The sequence below is a fragment of the Pantherophis guttatus genome, chromosome 16, assembly GCF_059756535.1.
Source record: "Pantherophis guttatus breed Tessera chromosome 16, ASM5975653v1, whole genome shotgun sequence".
Lineage (NCBI taxonomy): Eukaryota > Metazoa > Chordata > Lepidosauria > Squamata > Colubridae > Pantherophis > Pantherophis guttatus.
In genome coordinates, this window is record NC_142078.1 from 10824609 (window position 1) to 10843204 (window position 18596).

An 18596-nucleotide genomic window follows, 5' to 3' on the forward strand; every position below is an offset into this window, starting at 1 on the left:
TTCAGACAAATGGTTATCCAATCTCTTCTTAAAATCCTCCCAGTGATGGAGCACCAGAACTTCTGGTGGCAAGTTGTTCCACTGATTAATTGTTCTAATTGTCAGGAAATTCCTCCGAGGTTGCTTCTCTTCTTGATTACTTTCCACCCATTGCTTCTTGTCCTGCCCTCAGGTGCTTTGGAGAATAGCTTGACTCCCTCTTCTTTGTTGCAGCCCCTGAGATATTGGAAGACTGCTGTCATGTCTCCCCTAGTCCTTCTTTTCATTAAACCAGACATACCCAATTCCTGCAACCATTCCTCATATGTTTTAGCCATCAGACTCCTAATTATCTGTGTTGGTCTTCTCTGAAATCCTCCCCCCGATTTTCAAAATGCCAACTTTCTTAAACAAAAGAAAAGTCACCCACTAAGAGCGTAAACGATTGCCCACAGAGAATTCCAGCACTATTTTAGACTTTGGTCTAGGACTCCGTGTTGCTAAAGCAACGTTGAAATATTGTTCTAGCTTCAAATAGAGCCCTCTCTCAGAATATTATGCCATCCGGGATTTTTCTTGCTTTGCTAGAACTTAAATATCTCATATTTCTATTGCTCCTTTTTTCACTCTTCCCTTTTTTTTAAAAAAAAAGAAAAATGCTTTTTCACCATGATCCACACAACTGACCATCTGAGTTAAAATCCCAGTACTATTGAGACCTCTCCAACAGCAGAAGAGACGAGTTCACAATTATCCATCCATCCATCTTCCTATCCAAGGTCTCCCGTTTTCTACCACCCTTCCAGCTGATGAATCACCGTCACAATTTCTTCCAACCTAACCTTGTCCGTTTAATCAGAAAACAAATGCAATTCCATAACATTTGACCATCCCTGGATTTAATAGAATTCTTTAGAGAAGAGAAGATAATTCTTTATGGGCTAACTGCGATTGGACACATAAGGAATTTGTCTCCGGTGCATAAGCTCTCAGTGTACATACAAATAACAAAGTGACAGGTCAGGGATCGTAAATCATAGTTACGATCATTAATCATAAAGGAGTAGTGCGGTGGCCTAGAGTTGGAGCTCTCGCCTCACAATCAGGGGGCTGTGAGTTCGATCCTAGGTAGAGGCAGATATTTCTCTCTCTGGGCACATTGAGAATATATCTGCTGAATATAACTCTGCACTGGCAACAGGCCAATAAACAAATAGAATAGAATAGAATAGAATAGAATAGAATAGAATAGAATAGAATAGAATAGAATAGAATAGAATAGAATAGAATAACAGAATTGGAAGGGACCTTGGAGGTCTTCTAGTCCAACCCCCTGCTTAGGCAGGAAACCCTACACCACTTCAGACAAACGGTTATCCAACATCTTCTTAAAAATTCCCAGTGTTGGAGCATTCACAACTTCTGCAGGCAAGTTGTTCTTTCTTCTTAGAGAAATGGATGAAAAAGAAAGAAGGGGAAGAGAAGAGCTGGCTACAAATAATTCAATCCGATTTTTTTAAAAAACGGAATTGCTGTGAAAAGCCCCCCCCCCCCCCCCCCGTAGCTGTTTTCCACCCAATACCTCTGAACAAGATCATTAGCAGTTTCTCGCTCTCTCGTTGTCTCATCACTAATAGATTAATGCAATTTTCTGTTGAACCTCTCGAAGTCTGAAGCCATTAGGGACAGGGCTTTGCTATTAACACTATCCGGTTCTTGGCTGCTTCCAGCCTTTGCTGGAAACCAACACTGGAAGTTTTTAAGAAGATGTTGGATAACCATTTGTTCTGAAGTGGTGTAGGGTTTCCTGCCTAAGCAGGGGGTTGGACTAGAAGACCTCCAAGGTCCCTTCCAACTCTGTTTATTCTATTCTATTCTATTCTATTCTATTCTATTCTATTCTATTCTATTCTATTCTATTCTATTCTCCATTCCATTATCTATTCTATTCTATATTCCATTCCATTATCTATTCTATTCTATTCTATTCTATTCTATTCTATTCTATTCTATTCTATTCTATTCTATATTCCATTCCATTATCTATTCTATTCAATTCAATTCAATTCAATTCTATTCTATTCTATTCTATTCTATTCTATATTCCATTCCATTATCTATTCTATTCTATTCTATTCTATTCTATTCTATTCTATTCTATATTCCATTCCATTATCTATTCTATTCTATTCTATTCTATTCTATTCTATTCTATTCTATTCTATTCTATTCTATTCTATTCTATATTCCATTCCATTATCTATTCTACTCAATTCTATTCTATTCTATTCTATATTCCATTCCATTATCTATTCTATTCTATTCCATTCCATTCCATTCCATTCCATTCCATTCTATTCTATATTCCATTCCATTATCTATTCTATTCTATTCTATTCTATTCTATTCTATTCTATTCTATTCTATATTCCATTCCATTATCTATTCTATTCTATTCTATTCTATTCTATTCTATTCTATTCTATTCTATATTCCATTCCATTATCTATTCTATTCTATTCTATTCTATTCTATTCTATTCTATTCTATTCTATTCTATTCTATTCTATTCTACCATCGCGCATGCAAAAGGACGGTTCATATTTTCCTCCTCGGCTCCCCATCCCCCTCTTTCCAGAATCCGCACCTAAAATATTCAGCAGACATAAGGACGAGTGCTGGCTTTGAAGACTTCCCTTGTTCTGCATACTGATATCCACAGAGCTTTGCAGGCAAACACCGTCTCATCAAGGAACTCATTAACTTGCATTCCTCAGAATCCGTGCCCAAGAAAACACTCGAAGTGAGCTGCAATTTGAATCCTTACAGGATTAATTTACAGAGTTGGAAGGGACCTTGTAGGTCATCTAGTCCAACCCCCCTCCCAAGCAGGAGACCCTACACCATTTCTGACAGATGGCAGTCCAGTCTCTTCTTGAAAGCTTCCAGGGATGAAGCTCCCACAACCTCCGAAGGCAACTTCTGTTCCATGGGTGGATTGTTCTCACTGTCAGAAAATTTCTCCTTATTTTCAGGTTGAATCTCTCCTTGTTCAGTTTCCATCCATTGTTCCTTGTCTGGCCTTCCGGTGCTTTGGAAAACAGTTTGACCCCCTTCCTCCTCTCTGTGGCAGCCCCTCAAATATTGGAAGACTGCTATCCTGTCTCCCCTGGTCCTTCTCTTCACTAGACTTAGCCATGTCCAGTTCCTTTGTGGTGAAAAAAGTTGTCAAATGGGACAAAACAACTGTCTTGCTTGGAAATGTTGGGCTCAATTGTGATCGTAACACAAGAATTAACTGTATGTTTGTCAAACTTAACCAGGGGTGGGTTTCACTTACATTTGCTAATGGTTTGCTCGCGTGCGCGCCACTTCTGTGCATGCACAGAAGTTTCTGCGCTTACGCAGATCGTATTTGATGACGTCCGGGCAGGTGGGCGGAGCCTCCCACCACCGCTGCTACCAGTTTGCCCAAACTGGGGCAAACCAGTTTGTAGCAACCCACCACTGAACTTAACATCTTCATGGATGGATTTGTCCATTTCAATAGTTAAGATAAAACAAATATACAGATAAATATAAATATACTGTTACTGAAACAGAAGATGGGTTGCTATTTTATATAGCCTGGAAGTTCATAATCATCATCATAAGTTTATTTGTCAAGCCTATATAAGATAACAGGTAAAAGTATAAACATAATTTGAATACATGAAAAGAGTATGTAAAAAGGAATATTAGGACAGGGACGGTAGGCACGCTGGTGTACTTATGCACGCCCCTTCTAATATCTAATATCCAGGGTTTTATTTAGCTTCTTCCATATTGTATTATCTTTCTGGGCTTTCAGAATTTTGAGGGATGCTGTGCTTTAAAGAAAGAGAATTGTTTTCTTTTTAAAAATAGTCTGGCTTAATTAACTAATTTTCCCTGAATTGTATCAGCCCCCCCCCCTCCCGCCTGCTTTGAGGATGTGAGAGCAATCAACCCATGGAACAGAGGTTGTGGGAGCTTCATCCCTTTTTTTTTTTTTTTTTAATTTGATTTATATGCCGCCCTTCTCCGGAGACTCAGGGCGGCTTACAATGCGTTAAGCAATAGCCTTCATCCTTTTGTATATTTATACAAAGTCAGCTTATTGCCCCCACAAACTGGGTCCTCATTTAACCTACCTTAGAAAGGATGGAAGGCTGAGTCAACCTTGAGCCTTGGAGAGATTCGAACCAGCAGTAAATTGCAGGCAGCTGTTCTTAATAACAGGGTGCTTTAAACCACTGTAGTACCAAGGCTCTTACTATCCAAGGCTCTTCTATCCCTGGAAGCTTTCAAGAAGAGACTGGACTGCCATCTGTCAGAAATGGCGTAGGGTCTGCTTGAATGGGGGGTTGGACTAGATGACCTACAAGGTCCCTTCCAACTCTCTTAATCTGTATCTGTGAAACAACACATATGTGGATAGATTTGTTTTTTTTTAAATACAGCATTGTTTACAGGACTACAGGATTCTCGTTCCTGACTAAATATCTCTCAAATAAATACCAAATAAGGGATTTGTCCATTCAGAATAACAGAGTCGGAAGGGACCTTGTAGGTCATCTAGTCTGACCCCCCCAATGCAGAAGACTTCAAACCGGAAATCTTGAGTAGTCAATGAATAACAGAGTAACAGAGTTGGAAGGGACCTTGGAGGTCTTCTAGTCCAACCCCCTGCTTAGGCAGGAAATCCTACACCAGACAAATGGTTATCCAACCTCTTCTTAAAAACTTCCAGTGTTGGAGTGTTCACAACTTCTGGAGGCAAGTCGTTCCACTGGTTAATTGTTCTCACCACCGTCAGGAAATTCCTCCTTCGTTCTAAATTGCTTCTCTCCTGGATTAATTTCCATCCTTCCATTACATTCCTTGTAATCCCCTTCCCGGCTATTTGCTCGACCTGCTTTAGAAGATGCTTCAAGTTTTGTTTTTCTTTACAAGTGTTTGCTTGGTGTGTGTGTGTGTGTGTGTGTGTTGTGTTTTTTTAAAGTTTTCTTGCTCCAGAGATACATCTCGTTCAAGCGTCCTCCTCAGCCGATGCACCTGTCAGCTATTCACAATACTCCTTTCTCATCCTAAAGCCTTCCACGCTGTTGAAACGTTTCTCTGCTTTTATCCCCCATTTTTTTGTGTGTGCGCGCGTGTGATTAAAACGGGCTCTGCCTTTTCTTTCGTTTTTTTTCTTCGCTCCATGTAGCCTTTATAATTTTTCACTCAATTGGTAATTAACAAGAACATTCTTTCTGACACCAGCTGGGAGATGAATGTCTGTTCATAAAAGTTCTCTTCTTTTGGGAGGAAAATTAAAAAGAAAAAAAGAAAGAAAGAAAGAAACCCTCTACCGAAATCATTTCTGGCAAAGTGAATTCTCGTTCCCTCGCTTGCTGCTATCTTATTTTACTTTTTTTAAAAAAATAAATAAAGAAGAAGAAGAAGAAGAGGGGGATGAAAGACAAATGTTCTGTTTTAGCCACTTAGCCTCAACTTACATGGAGGAAAAATTTTAAACCAGAACAAAATATCCAGCTCTCTGTACTCCCATCGCCTTATTATATTCCTTTGTTGGAAAAAAGAACAAAGAGCTTGCAAAACCTCAGGAAAAAAGAAAAACCCAGCAGCCTCTGATTTTGCTCTAAATCATCCCCAAAAAAGAGGTCATGCTTAATTTTTTTTTTTTTGCTTGTTAAAGCTTCAAATGTCTCCAGTAACATAGAAATTCTTTTTTCCACTTTGCTCACTGGTGTGCTGCAATACCTAAGGGTATTTACTCAGTGCTTGTAAGTATCCCGTCCAGGGTGGATTGGGGGCCCCAGTTGCAACCACCAGAGCGCCTGGAGAAGAAATGAGCTGAGCATTTTGGAAGTGGCCAGATGGGCTGCAATCTGATATGGATAGTTTAATCCAGGGGTGGGCTTCAAAAATTTTAGCAAGGGGTTCTCTGCCCGGGTTTTTTTTTTTTTAATTTGATTTATATGCCGCCCTTCTCCGGAGACTCAGGGCGACTTACAATGCGCTAAGCAATAGCCTTCATTCTTTTGTATATTTATACAAAGTCAGCTTATTGCCCCCACAAACTGGGTCCTCAATTTAACCTACCTTAGAAAGGATGGAAGGCTGAGTCAACCTTGAGCCTTGGCGAGATTCAAACCTGCAGTAATTGCAGGAAACTGGTCTTAATTTGCTGGGTGGGCATGGCCATGGTGGGCATGGCCTAGTCGGCCTGCTGCACCATGGCGGGGGGGGGCTTTTTACCCTCCCCAGGCTCTGGAGGCTTTTCTTGAGCCTTTGGGAGAGCAAAAACGGCAAAAACAGCCTCCCCAGGCTCCGGAGGCCCTTCCCAAATTTCCAGTAGGCCCATTTTTCAGCCTCTGTGCACGCCCTGCACTTACCTGCATCCAAAATGGGCCGTGTGGGGACTCCTGGGAGGGGAGGGGTGCAGTGGGCGGGGCCAGCCAGGAGTGGGATTTGGGGGTTCTCCAAACTGCACAGAATCTTAGCTAGAGGTTCTCCCGAATCCCTGCGAACCTCCAGCAGCCCATCCCTGGTTTAATCAACCCAATTCTGAAAATCGGACAAATCCAACCAGATTTCCTATTTCGGTTAAAAAGTTGGTCGGGAATAGTATAGGGTTTCCTGCTTGAGCAGGGAGTTGGATTAGAAGACCTTTGAGATCCCTTTCAACTCTGTTATTTTATTATTCTCCTAGGTTTGCCTGGGGGAGGATAGGTAAATCTATTTCCCAAAGCACCTGAGGGCAGGACAAGAAGCAATGGGTGGAAACTAATCAAGGAGAGAAGCAATTTAGAACTAAGGAGAAATTTCCTGACAGTTAGAACAATTAATCAGTGGAACAACTTGCCTCCAGAAGTTGTGAAAGCTCCAACACTGGAAGATTTTAAAGAAGAGATTGGACAGTCATTTGTCTGGAATGGTAATAGGGTCTCCACCTTGAGCAGGGCGGTTGAGCTAGAAGACCCCCAAACTCCGTTATTCATACCATCGACTGGATTTGGAGATCTTTAGCTCCATTAGCCAATTTCCTTCAGGTCATTAATTCAAGTCATAAACACGAGCAAATTAGAAAGCCACATTGTGGATTGTGGCTAGAACTAGTTCCTGTTCGTGAAAAAACAGCTAAGATCCAGGCATGGGTGCTGTCCACCATCTTTGGTGCTGAAGGAAAAGGGGCTTTTCCAAAAGGCAACTGGACTTTCTTGGAGGGTTTTTTCCTTGAAAACTTTTCGCTTCTCATCCCAAAAAACTTCTCGCAGTTCAGTTCTTGGGTGAGATGTGAAATGTTTTCAAAGGAGAAAAAAAAACCAAGGAAGTCTAGCTGGCTTTTGGAAAATCACCTTTGGGGCAACCATGACCTGGATGATTGAGAATCTCCAACCTTGCGTGTTCCCAACCCTGAAGTAGAATTGACAGAAGAAGACCTTACTTACAAAGGGTGGTGGTGAGACCTTCTGGTTGATCATAATGCACAATGGCCACACACATAGTGTTGAGGGCCACCACACAGAGGACAATCCAGTAGAAGCTCTGGGCCTTCACCATGCGCCGGATGAAAAAGCGGAACATCTTCTCTTTCCGACGGAAGTAGGAGGAGCTTTCATTCTTGCCACTCTTGAGACTGGCCCGGGCGAATGGAGACCCTGTAGTCATAGAAGAAAGCACCCTGTTTTTGTTTGTCTGCGAAAGATTTCGCTTTTGTAAATTGGCCTATTATTTATTTATTTATTATTTATTTATTGGTTTGATTTATATGCCGCCCTTCTCCGGAGACTCAGGGCGGCTTACAATGCATTAAGCAATAGCCTTCATACTTTTGTATATACCTGCTTAGTAGGGCTTTCGGGGGGCCCTAAGCGGTGTTCTTTTTTATACAAAGTCAGCTTATTGCCCCCACAATCTGGGTCCTCATTTTACCTACCTCGAAAGGATGGAAGGCTGAGTCAACCTTGAGCCTGCTGAGATTTGAACTTGCAGTAATTGCAGGCAGCTGGTGTTACTTAACAGCACTTTAGTCTGCTGCGCCACCAAGGCTCTTATTTCTTATTACTCATAAGAGTAATAGAAATAAGAGCAGGAGTCACAATTGTGATGCGTCTGGTGGTTCCTTTGCTTAGCATAAGCCCGTGCACGACTGAAGCCTTAAATCTTTACGATGCTTCTGTGTGTGTATTTTTCGTCTGCATTTGAAGCTCGTCATATCGCCACCCGATCTTTTCTTTAATCAAGCAAATTCTACCCGCTTGCCACCACATGTTGCTTTGGGAAGTGATTACGAGGTTCTTTGCAGAACAATTTAAGGGAATTAGAAAACAACTCATAAAAACATAAGCGTTGGCAAAGAGGTCCTTGCCGGTCAGCACTTTTCAGGGCCAGTGGGTAATTATACAGTAAATTTCCTACAAGCTGTCCTAAGCACGTCAAGAAATTATCCATATTAAAACGCTATAAAGTCGACAACCTTCGGCCGTTAGAGCATGCCGTTTCTGAGAAGCGGAAGGAAGCTCACGCATGAGGAAATTCTACAGCCGAGGACGGAATCGAGATGAAGTGAAGCTCTTCCAACGGGAAAGGTTAAATTTGAATTTTACGTAAGACCAAATCTGAGTCACGGTTCTAAGCTCTCCAGAGGTGGAGCTGAGATCCATGGGCTCCCTTTGGTCTGTGGGGTTTCAGCAGAAGCTGGGCTTCTAATAAGGATGTTCGTCTTGTAAGTGAGACTGTCTGGTGAGTATCCTCCTTGAGTCTTTTTAAATCCTACAATTCTAGCCCTCATCAAGGTGACACACCTCAAGCCTGAGGACGGCTGCTAACAGACCTGCTGATGGCAACCACTTGAAAAGGGGAGCAGACTGGATCTAGGAGAATCAAATGCTCAAGGATCGTAAGAAAAAAAAAGATAAAGGTTTCCTCGTCCAGTCATTGTTCTGAACCAGCTCCCCAAACACGACAAACCCTCGGAAGTTAACTCAATGATTCCTTTATTAGGAGCACCGGCAGCCACGGCAGAAAGTTTCTCTCTCAAAGCAGGCTAACAAGTCTGTCCGGGAGGAGATGAATAATTGTCTGCCACACCTATTCATCTCCGCCCCCTGCCTTTTATCCCCAGAGCTAAGGTGGGGCTTCACTAGCAGCAGTGGCTCTTCCGTCCCAAGGACCGGCCCATAGATTTCCACTGCTCTCCTCTCCTCTGCCTTCTGTGCATCCATGCATCAGGCACTGGACCCAGCTGTTCCTCCTCCTCCTCATCAGCCACCTCCAGACCTGGGAGCTGTTGACTCTCCATCTAAGGGCTGATGGATAGCCCAGGCTCCGTCTCTCTCTCTCTCTCTCTCTCTCTCTCTCTCTCTCTCTCTCTCTCTCTCTCTCTCTCTCTCTCTCTCTCTCTCTCTCTCCCAGCTCCACTCCCTCTTTCCACTCGGAGCTCTCAGGTTACCTTGATGCTTACCCCGACTCCCACACCTCCTCCTCCTCTGATTCAGCTGCTTGGGGGGCTGGTAGCCGATAAGCTACAACAGTCCTGTCCGATTCTAGGGCACAATGCTCATCTCCATTTTTGGCTGTCTCCCAGCATTGTCCAAAGACATTTTCCATGGTCATTTGGCCAGCATGGCTATATGCCAAGGCACACAGAATGCTGTTACCTTCCCACCGAAGTGATACCTATTTATCTACTTGCATCTGCCTGCTTTCGAACTGCTAGGTGAGAGGAGCTGGAGCAAGGAACGGGAGCTCACCCATTCGCGCGGCACTCAGGTCTCGAACCCAGGCTGTCAGCTTTCCAGCTGAGAAGCTCAGCATCTTTAGCCACTGAGCCATCACCCACCCACCCACCCGGATCCTAATCTGCCAATCATATATGCAAGTTGCATTGAAGGAACCCTGGAAAGAAATTTTCCCTTCCTTTCAGAGTTGGGGCCTTTCGAAGGCATCCAAAATACCCCAACAGATGAACTCAGAACCAGAGCCAGCTGCTTTTTTCTTAGCACACTCCCCAAAGCGGCATCCTGTAACTAAACCCAGGCAACCCCTGGGGTTGAGTTGACAATGTGCTTTGCTGATTTATGACCCGGAACCTTTGGCTTTGGAACAGAGAGCGTCTACCGAAGAAGGAGAATGTCCCTCATTAGACTTACCCACAGAGCAAACATCTGTGAAGTGATCTTCTCCTTCTTCGGCGTGGATGAGATCATTTTTGCTTTTCTTGATTGTCGCTCTTTTCAGCACTAGATACCAAAAGGGGACAGAAAAGGAGAGAAACAGGCAATAAACCACCGGGCTATTAGCTTTCAGTAGAGGCTTCAAACTTCTTCAACTCTCCGAAGCTTTGAGACACAAATTGCCTTCCATCTGAAGGATGGCTCCGACGCAGCCTTAGACCAACCATTTGAGAGCCCATCAACCCCTTGACAGTTCCTTTTCTCCATCCTTTCCTGGCAAAGGGCCATTATTTATTTAGCCTTCCAGCTAAGCACAGCTTTCTTCAACCATCTTTGAACATCTTCAAAGCCTTCAAAACCAGGGACCGAGGTTGGATGTTTGTGAGGCTGCAAATCAGAATCACGTCCCCCATCGGGGTCTGACATCAGAATCAAAAGCAAAGAGGCAGCAGGGGAGGGGGGGAAGTTTCCCCCTCATGCTATTAAAATCATAACTTTGCCTTTTTCCAATGGACGGTGATCGGAAGGTGGCCGCTACAATGATTCCAGCACCTTGAACATCATTTGACATAAGGTTACCTGCGCGTCAGGTAAAGCTATTCTGGTCTCAATTCTCAAGTGTTTTGTGCCTCCGATTCTCACGGACGCCAATTATTTAGCAAATGAGGAGGGGGGCCCTTAAAAAAAAATCCCCAAATCACTCGTGTCATACATTCACGCTCTCACTTCGAATAAAACTAGATTAGATGTCAACCTTAAGGCTGCGAATAGTATGATGATAACAAAGATCACTGGGTGAAGTCATTTTCTCTTTCAGCCACGGGTGGGCTTCAAAAATTTTAGCAAGGGGTTCTCTGCCTGGTTGCTGGGTGGGCGTGGCCATGGTGGGCGTGGCCTAGTCGGCCTCCTGCACCATGGTGGGGGGGTGTTTTGCCCACCCCGGGCTCTAGAGGCTTTTCTTGAGCCTCTAAGAGGGCGAAAATGACCTCCCCAGGCGCCAGAGGCCCTTTGGAGGACGGAAATGGGTTCCAGCCTTCCTGAACTTCCAGTAGGCCCATTTTTTGCCCTCCCTCAGCCTCCCTGCACGCCCTGCACTTACCTGCATCCAAAATGGGCCGCGTGGGGACTCCTGGGAGGGGAGGGGCTGGGTGAGCGGGCAGGGCCAGCCAGGAGTGGGATTTGGGGGGTCCTCAGAACTGCACAGAATCTTAGCTAGAGGTTCTCCCGAACCCCTGCGAACCCCCAGCAGCCCACCCCTGCTTTCAACCCAACATATCTCTGTGGAATTTTGTTGTTGGAGGAAAAGGAGCATTATAGCCACTATTTTGAGCTCCTGAACCAAAGGCAGGATATCAATCTGACAAATCAACACAATGAGGGGTCCTTGGCGCTCCCTGAGTTTGCTTGTTGCCTTGCAGATATTTCATTACCCAACTAGGTAACATCATCAGGGCGAGAAGGGAGTGGGGTTTGTGGAGGGGAAGAAAAGGAGGAGGGGAAGAGGAGGAGGAGGAGGATCTTGGCGAACCCCCAGCAGCCCACCCTTGCTTTCAACCCAATATATCTCTATGGAATTTTGTTGTTGGAGGAAAAGGAGCATTATAGCCCTATTTTGAGCTCCTGAACCAAAGGCAGGATATCAATCTGACAAATCAACACAATGAGGGGTCCTTGGTACTCTCTGAGCTTGCTTGTTGTCTTGCAGACGTTTCATTACCCAACTAGATAACATCATCAATGCTAGTAAGGAGGGGGGTTTGCTCTCCGTTCATATCTGCCCTGTGGTGTGTTGGTGTGGGTGACGATGTTGAATGAAAGGCCTCCAAGAAAACCACCAAGCTCAGAGAGCACCAAGGACCCTTCGTTTCAACCCTGAGCGACAAATATTCTCCTTCATTGGAAATCAACAAAACATTGACTCAGTCTGTGCTGAACTCTGATTCTGTCAGTGAGCTGAGCTGTCCGTGGTACTGAAATATTCTATTCTGGCTTCTAAACTCTGCTTCTATTACCTACCCGGCCTTTTGTATTAAAAAGCTATAGAGTCAGCATGCGAGGAGAGAAACGCATAGCTAGGCGACTCACCATCCAAGGGGGATTTCTCTTCAGCATTCTTGTCTTCTTCGGCTAACATCACCTCCTCTGAAAACACAGAAAGAACAATGCTTAGCCTTGTGTCACTTGGGGATACGACAGAGAATCGCAGCACCTCTAACGACTTCGTGATCGACGACGGGGGGTGGTTTAGAGAAAAGTCTTTGAACGGAGTTGGTTGGCAGAGCTCAGGTTTCTAGGACCTATTTATTTTTAAATATTCTGAGATTTACCAAATAGAACCGGGGGAGGAGAGGGGGAGGGAGGAGGGAGGGAGGGAGGGAGGGAGGAAAAATATGGGAATGAGAGAGAAAGGGAGAGAGGGAAGGAAGGAAGGAGGAAGGAAGGAAGGACAATATGGGAGGGAGGGAGGGAGGGAGGGAGGAAAAATATGGGAAGGAGGGAGGGAGGAAGGAAGGAAAAATATGGGAATGAGAGAGAAAGGGAGAGAGGGAAGGAAGGAAGGAGGAAGGGAGGACAATATGGGAGGGAGGGAGGGAGGAAGGAAGGAAGGAAGGAAAAATATGGGAAGGAGGGAAGGAGGAAGGAAGGAAAAATATGGGAATGAGTGATGGAGGGAGAGAGGGAAGGAAGAAGGAGGGAAAGAAGAGAGGGGAGGGAAGGTAGGAAGGAAGGAAGGAAAAATATGGGAATGAGAGAGGGAGGGAGGGAGGGAAGGAAGGAAGGAAGGAAGGTAGGAAGGAAGGAAAAATATGGGAATGAGAGAGGGAGGGAGGGAGGGAGGGAGGGAGGGAGGGAAGGAAGGAAGGAAGGAAGGAAGGAAGGAAGGAAGGAAGGAAGGAAGGAAGGAGGGAAAAATATGGGAATGAGAGAGGGAGGGAGGGAGGGTGGGAGGACGGAAGGTTTCCTCACTCTTCATTACGGGTTCACGTTCTTGCTTCCACAATTTGTTAATTTAAAAATGGACAGGCTAATATCAATTCCTCAAGAAGCTCCACACGTCTATCAAATATCATCCTCAAAGAAAAACCGGGAAAGCTGTAGTGAAAACGATAATAAAATGCCATCGATTTTTTTAAAAAAAATCCATCAGTAAAAACGGTGTTATTTTAACCATTGTTAGGGCGGAGATTGGAGTAAACCATTCACAGCACCTTCTTCCCGAGTGGACTACGAGACGCCACTCAGGGGAAAATCCGCATTCATTCTGCCTTTCTGTGTCGCAGACTGAACTCATTAATGTTTAGGTCACTGGGTCTATCTCAGCCACTAAGCAACACCTATCAATATGTGTGTGTGTGTGTGTGTGTGTGTGTGTGTAGGTCTTTGGTTATTCGGATTTTCTCCCGCGTAAAATTGGAAGTGTCTTGGCAACGTTTCAACGAAGTCTCATTCGTCATCTTCAGGCTGGTGTTTTCGGCTTCGTGCTTCTAGGAGCAATATTAGCAATAATATATATATAAGCTAATAGAAAGTAACTGCTGTTGATTGTTCTAATTTTCTTCTCTCTGTGTGTGTGTTGTTCTTGTTGTTGTTTTTGCTTGACAGGTTAAGAAAAATGTGAAAAAAAAGACAAAAAGAAACCACTCATCATTTCTGGAGAGACACCCCTGGTAATAGACGGGAATTATTTGGCAACAGCAAGACAAGGAAATAGCAAACATATTGCCTGCTGTTTGCAATCATCTGGCTCCAGTTAAAAAATTAATAAGGATTTGACAGCGGAGACCAACCTTAAGGCAAGCAAATATTTCTGTGCATAATAGGGACGGCCCGTGAATTAAATCTCAAGTTGTTGACATACCCAGTCTCGTTCTCTTCTTGACTCTACGTATTTGCTATCTTTAATGAGCAGCCCTTTTAATAAAATAAACCATTCGGACACGTGTGATATTATCCGGAGCTGGCAGAAGGGAGGGTGTTTATATGTTGCTTGTGGCAAGAGGCAAAATATGGGGTGGGGGTGGGGGGAGAGAAATAGCAACAGGCTAATTAGAAGGAGATAGAAGAAAAAGGATGTTGAGGGCTCTAGAAAGAGGGCAGAGAGTAGCTACAAAGATGATTAGGGGCCGCAATGGCGAACCTATGGCAAGCGTTGCCCTAGCTCAGCTCCAGCACACATGCGCGCGGTGGCCAGCTGATTTTTGGGCTTTCCGGGCGCACCGGAAGTCGGGAAACGGGCTGTTTCCGGCCTCTGGAGGGCCTCTGGGGGGGTGGGGAAGGCATTTTTTGCCCTCCCCAGGCTCCTAGAAATCCTCTGGAGTCTGGGGAGGGTGAAAAACGGGCCTACCGGGCCCACCATGCCATCCTGTGCCAAAAGCGGGGGTCATGCGCACATGCACGGGGGGGGGCAGGATGCATTGAATTATGGGTATGGGCACACGGAGGTGCGACCCCCCTCCCTGGTGCTACCCCTGCTTTTGGCATGCAATGGCAAAAAGGTTAGCTAACGCTGATTAGGGGGCTGGAGGCTGAAACCAGAGGTGGTATTCAGCCGGTTCAAACCGGTTCGGGCAAACCGGTAGTGGAAATCAACACCCACCCCAGCTCTATGCCATCCTATTTAGGCACATTTTTGAGGCCGGGCACCTGCGCGGAAGACTCGTGCACGAAGCGAATGGGAACGGCGAACCGGAAGTAACAAAATGTGAAACCCACCGCTGGCTGAAACATACAAAGAACGGTTGCAGGAACTGGGTGTGTCTAGTGTCTAGGACGGGGGACTGCAACCTTAAATATTCAAAGAGCCATTTGGACCCATTTCCCACAGAAAAGAAAACACCGGGAGCCACAAAACCTGGGTGGGTGTGGCCAACTGGATGTCACTCACTTCTACCAGTCACATGACCCCCTCCTAGCCACGCCTACCCAGCCAGTCATTAGGGCAGAGAACCAGTTGTTTAAAAACACCAGGAACCACAAAATCCTTTTGACATATCTCTCTCTCCCTCCCTCTCTCCCTCCCTCTCTCCCCACTCCCTCTCCCTCTGTATCTCTCTGCCTCTGCCCTGGCCGCTTCTCCATCCCCCACCATCACCCTTACCTTACCGCCCTGACTGGGAGGGGAGGGTGAGGGGTGGGACCAGCCAGTGGTGGGATCACCTGACAGGGAGCCACAGCAGACGGCCCAAAGAGCCGCATGCGGCTCCGGAGCCGCAGGTTGCTGACCCCAGCCTAGGACTAGAGGAGGCATGCTAGCACTTTCCCAATATTTGAGGGGCTGCCACAAAGAAGAATGGGTCAACCTATTCCTGTAAATTTGTCTGAAGTGGTATAGGGTTTCCTGCCTGAAGCAGGGGGTTAGACTAGAAGACCTCCGAGGTCCCTTCCCACTCTGTCGTTCCGTTCTGTTCTATACTAAGAGTGGCATGAAGAGCAGTCTTCCAATATTTGAGGGGCTGCCACCAAGAAGAGGGAGTCAACCTGTTCTCCAAAGCACCAGAAGGCAGGACAAGAAGCAACGGATGGAAACGAACCAAGGACAGAAGCAAGCTAGAATTAAAGAGGGCTTCCCTGACAATTAGAACAATTTGTGGAACAGCTAAGTTGGTGCTCCAAAACTGGAGATATTTAAGAAGAGATTGGACAACCATTTGTCTGAAGTGGTATAGGGTTTCCTGCCTGAGTGGGGGGTTGGACTAGGAGACCTCCAAGGTCCCTTCCCACTCTGTTATTCTGCTTCAATGTATATGCTCATGTCCGACCTACATAGAGTGGTGGCCATGACTTATCATTCTACTGCTCCTTGTTCTGCAGAGTCCATCCCGCTGTTCAAAAATTGCCTATTATAGGTCAACAGCAATATGTCCTGGGATGATGGAACATCTTCCTCCTAATTTCAGAATATTGCTTTTGCATCCATTTATTATTTTGTGCCTCGTCATGGACCAGGCGTCTCAATTCTCCAGAGCTCAAGCAGATGCCAAATTAAGACAAAGAGAAGATGAAACAGGCTCTCTCTCGTGTCTCAAAAATCCAAAGGTTAAAAAAAAAAAAACGACGACAACGCCACTATGCAAACTCAGTCCCAAATATGCTACATCTGCTAGAGTCTCTAAGATACATCAGATCTAAGATGCTACTCAACTCCAAACAATGGAAGCTATATTCTCTACCTTTCTAACTGGGAAATCGGTTCCTGCTTTTCGATTGGTGGCTTCTCCTGTGCGTCAGCTGGACATTCTTCTTCCATGGGGAATCTGAGCTTGCCATAGAGACTGTGATGGGGAACCTAGGGCACGCCATATCAGTGGGCACGTGAGCTCAGCTCTGGCACGCATGTGCACGCCGGCCAGCTGATTTTCGGGCCTTCTGGGCCCACCAGAAGTAGGGAAACAGGTTGTTTCCTGCCTCCAGAGGGCCTCAGAGAGGGTGGGGAAGGCCCGTTTTTCTCTCTCATCTGGCTCCAGAGCCTTTCTAGGAGTCTGGGGAGGGTGAAAACGGCCTTCCCCACCCCTACCCCTCGGAGGTCCTCCAGAGGATGAAAATGGCCCATTTGCCAACTTCCGGTCCCACTGGAAGTTGGCAAACGGGTCATTTCTGGCATCCAGAGGGCCTCTGGGGGGGTGGGGAAGGCCGTTTTTGCCCTCCCCAGGCTCCTAGAGAGGCTCTGGAGGTTGGGGACAGCAAAAAACAGGCCTTCTGGTCTCTTTCCTATTACCTGTTTCCTTACCTTCTTATGACTGTAACTTTGTTGCTTGTATCTTACGATATATATTGATTGTTTTTATTTAGCATCCTATTATGATTTATGTTGATTGCTTATTGAGTATCCTATGACTACCACTGGATGTTCTGTCTTATGATTTATGATGATTATATTTTATGATTATGACCATGGTCTATCACTTGTTGCTTGTATGTACACTGAGAGCTTCTGCACCCGAGATAAATTGCTTGTGTGTCCAATCACACTTGGCCAATAAAGAATTCTATTCTGTTCTGTTCTGTTCTGTTCTATTCCTTATTCTATTCTGGTTCTGTTCCATTCCGTTCTGTTCCGCTCTGCTCTGTTCTAGTCTAGTCTAGTCTAGTCTACTCTAGTGTATTCCTTATTCTATTCTGTTCTGTTCCCTATTGTGTTTTATTCTCAATTCTGTTCTGTTCCTTATTCTAGTCTGTTCTCTTTCTGTTCCTTATTCTATTTTGTTCTTCTCTGTTCTAATCTACGCTGGTTTAGTCTATTCCTTATTCTGTTCTGTTCTGTTCTGTTCTGTTCTGTTCTGTGCTATGCCGTGCCGTGCGATGCTATGCTATGCTATGCTATTCTTCCATTCCATTCCATTCCATTCCATTCCATTCCATTCCTAATTTTTTTTCTATTCTATTCTATTCTATTCTATTCTATTCTATTCTATTCTATTCTATTCTATTCTATTCTATTCTACCCTACCCTACCCTACCCTACCCTACCCTACCCTACCCTACTCTATTCCTCATTCTACTCCATTCCATTCCATTCCTCTTCCTGCACTGGGAATATAACATCAAGACAATCACCTCAAAGTTATGAATGGGAAGAGAGAAGCCATAAGCAAGAAATCACAGCCCCATCACGTGCCAACCGATTGCCTTTCTGTTAATTGCGAGGACCTTCTTCGAAGCCAGTGATCATCCGAAATGCCAACCCAGGCATGCCCTCTTTTTGAATAACAGTTTACCTTTCGTAGCCTAACATTTGCAGTCTGCCAAAAGCTTCTTACTCAGGGGGCCCAGTGGGATCCAACCTTCTGCGTCACTACAATGCCAGTTCTGCCTCTTTTTTCTCTCTCTGTGTGTGTTTGTCAGATGACATGGAAAGAGAAGCGCTTGCCTAGTGTGTCAGCACCGAGGTGCTGCTTTCTCTGTCTGTCCCTTCAAAATGTCGCTGGTTTTTCCTCTTTTTTATTTTGAATTGGAACCATTTTTCTTTCTGCAAAGGAATCTGTTCTGACCCAGCAGAAGCAAGAAACAGACTCCTGGTCACAACCCCCCCCTCTTTATTTACCCCTTGTGAATTAATTGCATTCACCCATCAAAAAGTCCAGGCAATAGTCCTTCAAAGAGTTAACTGCACTAACAGACCTTATCAGTTCCTTGCGATAATTGCAAGGCTGTGAGCTCCCAGCCAAAAGGCTGCAAATAAAGTTCCGGCAAGCAGTCTTTGAGGCACGAAACACAATGAACAAAATCTTCAGAAATACGAACGGTTGTCTCCTATGACAACCACTCCCCTTCTATTTATTCCCCAGCCAGGGAGGGGCCATTCAGCATCCACATGTGTTTTGCTTCCCGAATTGACTCCTTGTCCTCTGTTGTTCATCTCTCCTAACTGCTCTGCACATAGTGCATCTGGAACAGGCCCCAGCTATTCTTACT

The 18596-nt window shown here is 45.1% G+C and overlaps 1 protein-coding gene across 5 annotated transcripts in view; it reads right to left on the reverse strand.

Moving 5' to 3' along the window:
* CACNA1B (calcium voltage-gated channel subunit alpha1 B) overlaps positions 1-18596 on the reverse strand; it is a 194213-nt gene that overhangs the window by 91207 nt on the left and 84410 nt on the right. For all 5 annotated transcript variants that reach the window (XM_087879713.1, XM_087879715.1, XM_087879717.1 and 2 more), the window contains exons 9-11: positions 12270-12326; positions 10161-10250; positions 7458-7667 (exon numbers count right to left, since the gene is read on the reverse strand). In XM_087879713.1, coding sequence (XP_087735839.1) covers positions 7458-7667; positions 10161-10250; positions 12270-12326 — 357 coding nt within the window. The remainder of the gene's footprint in view (positions 1-7457; positions 7668-10160; positions 10251-12269; positions 12327-18596) is intronic.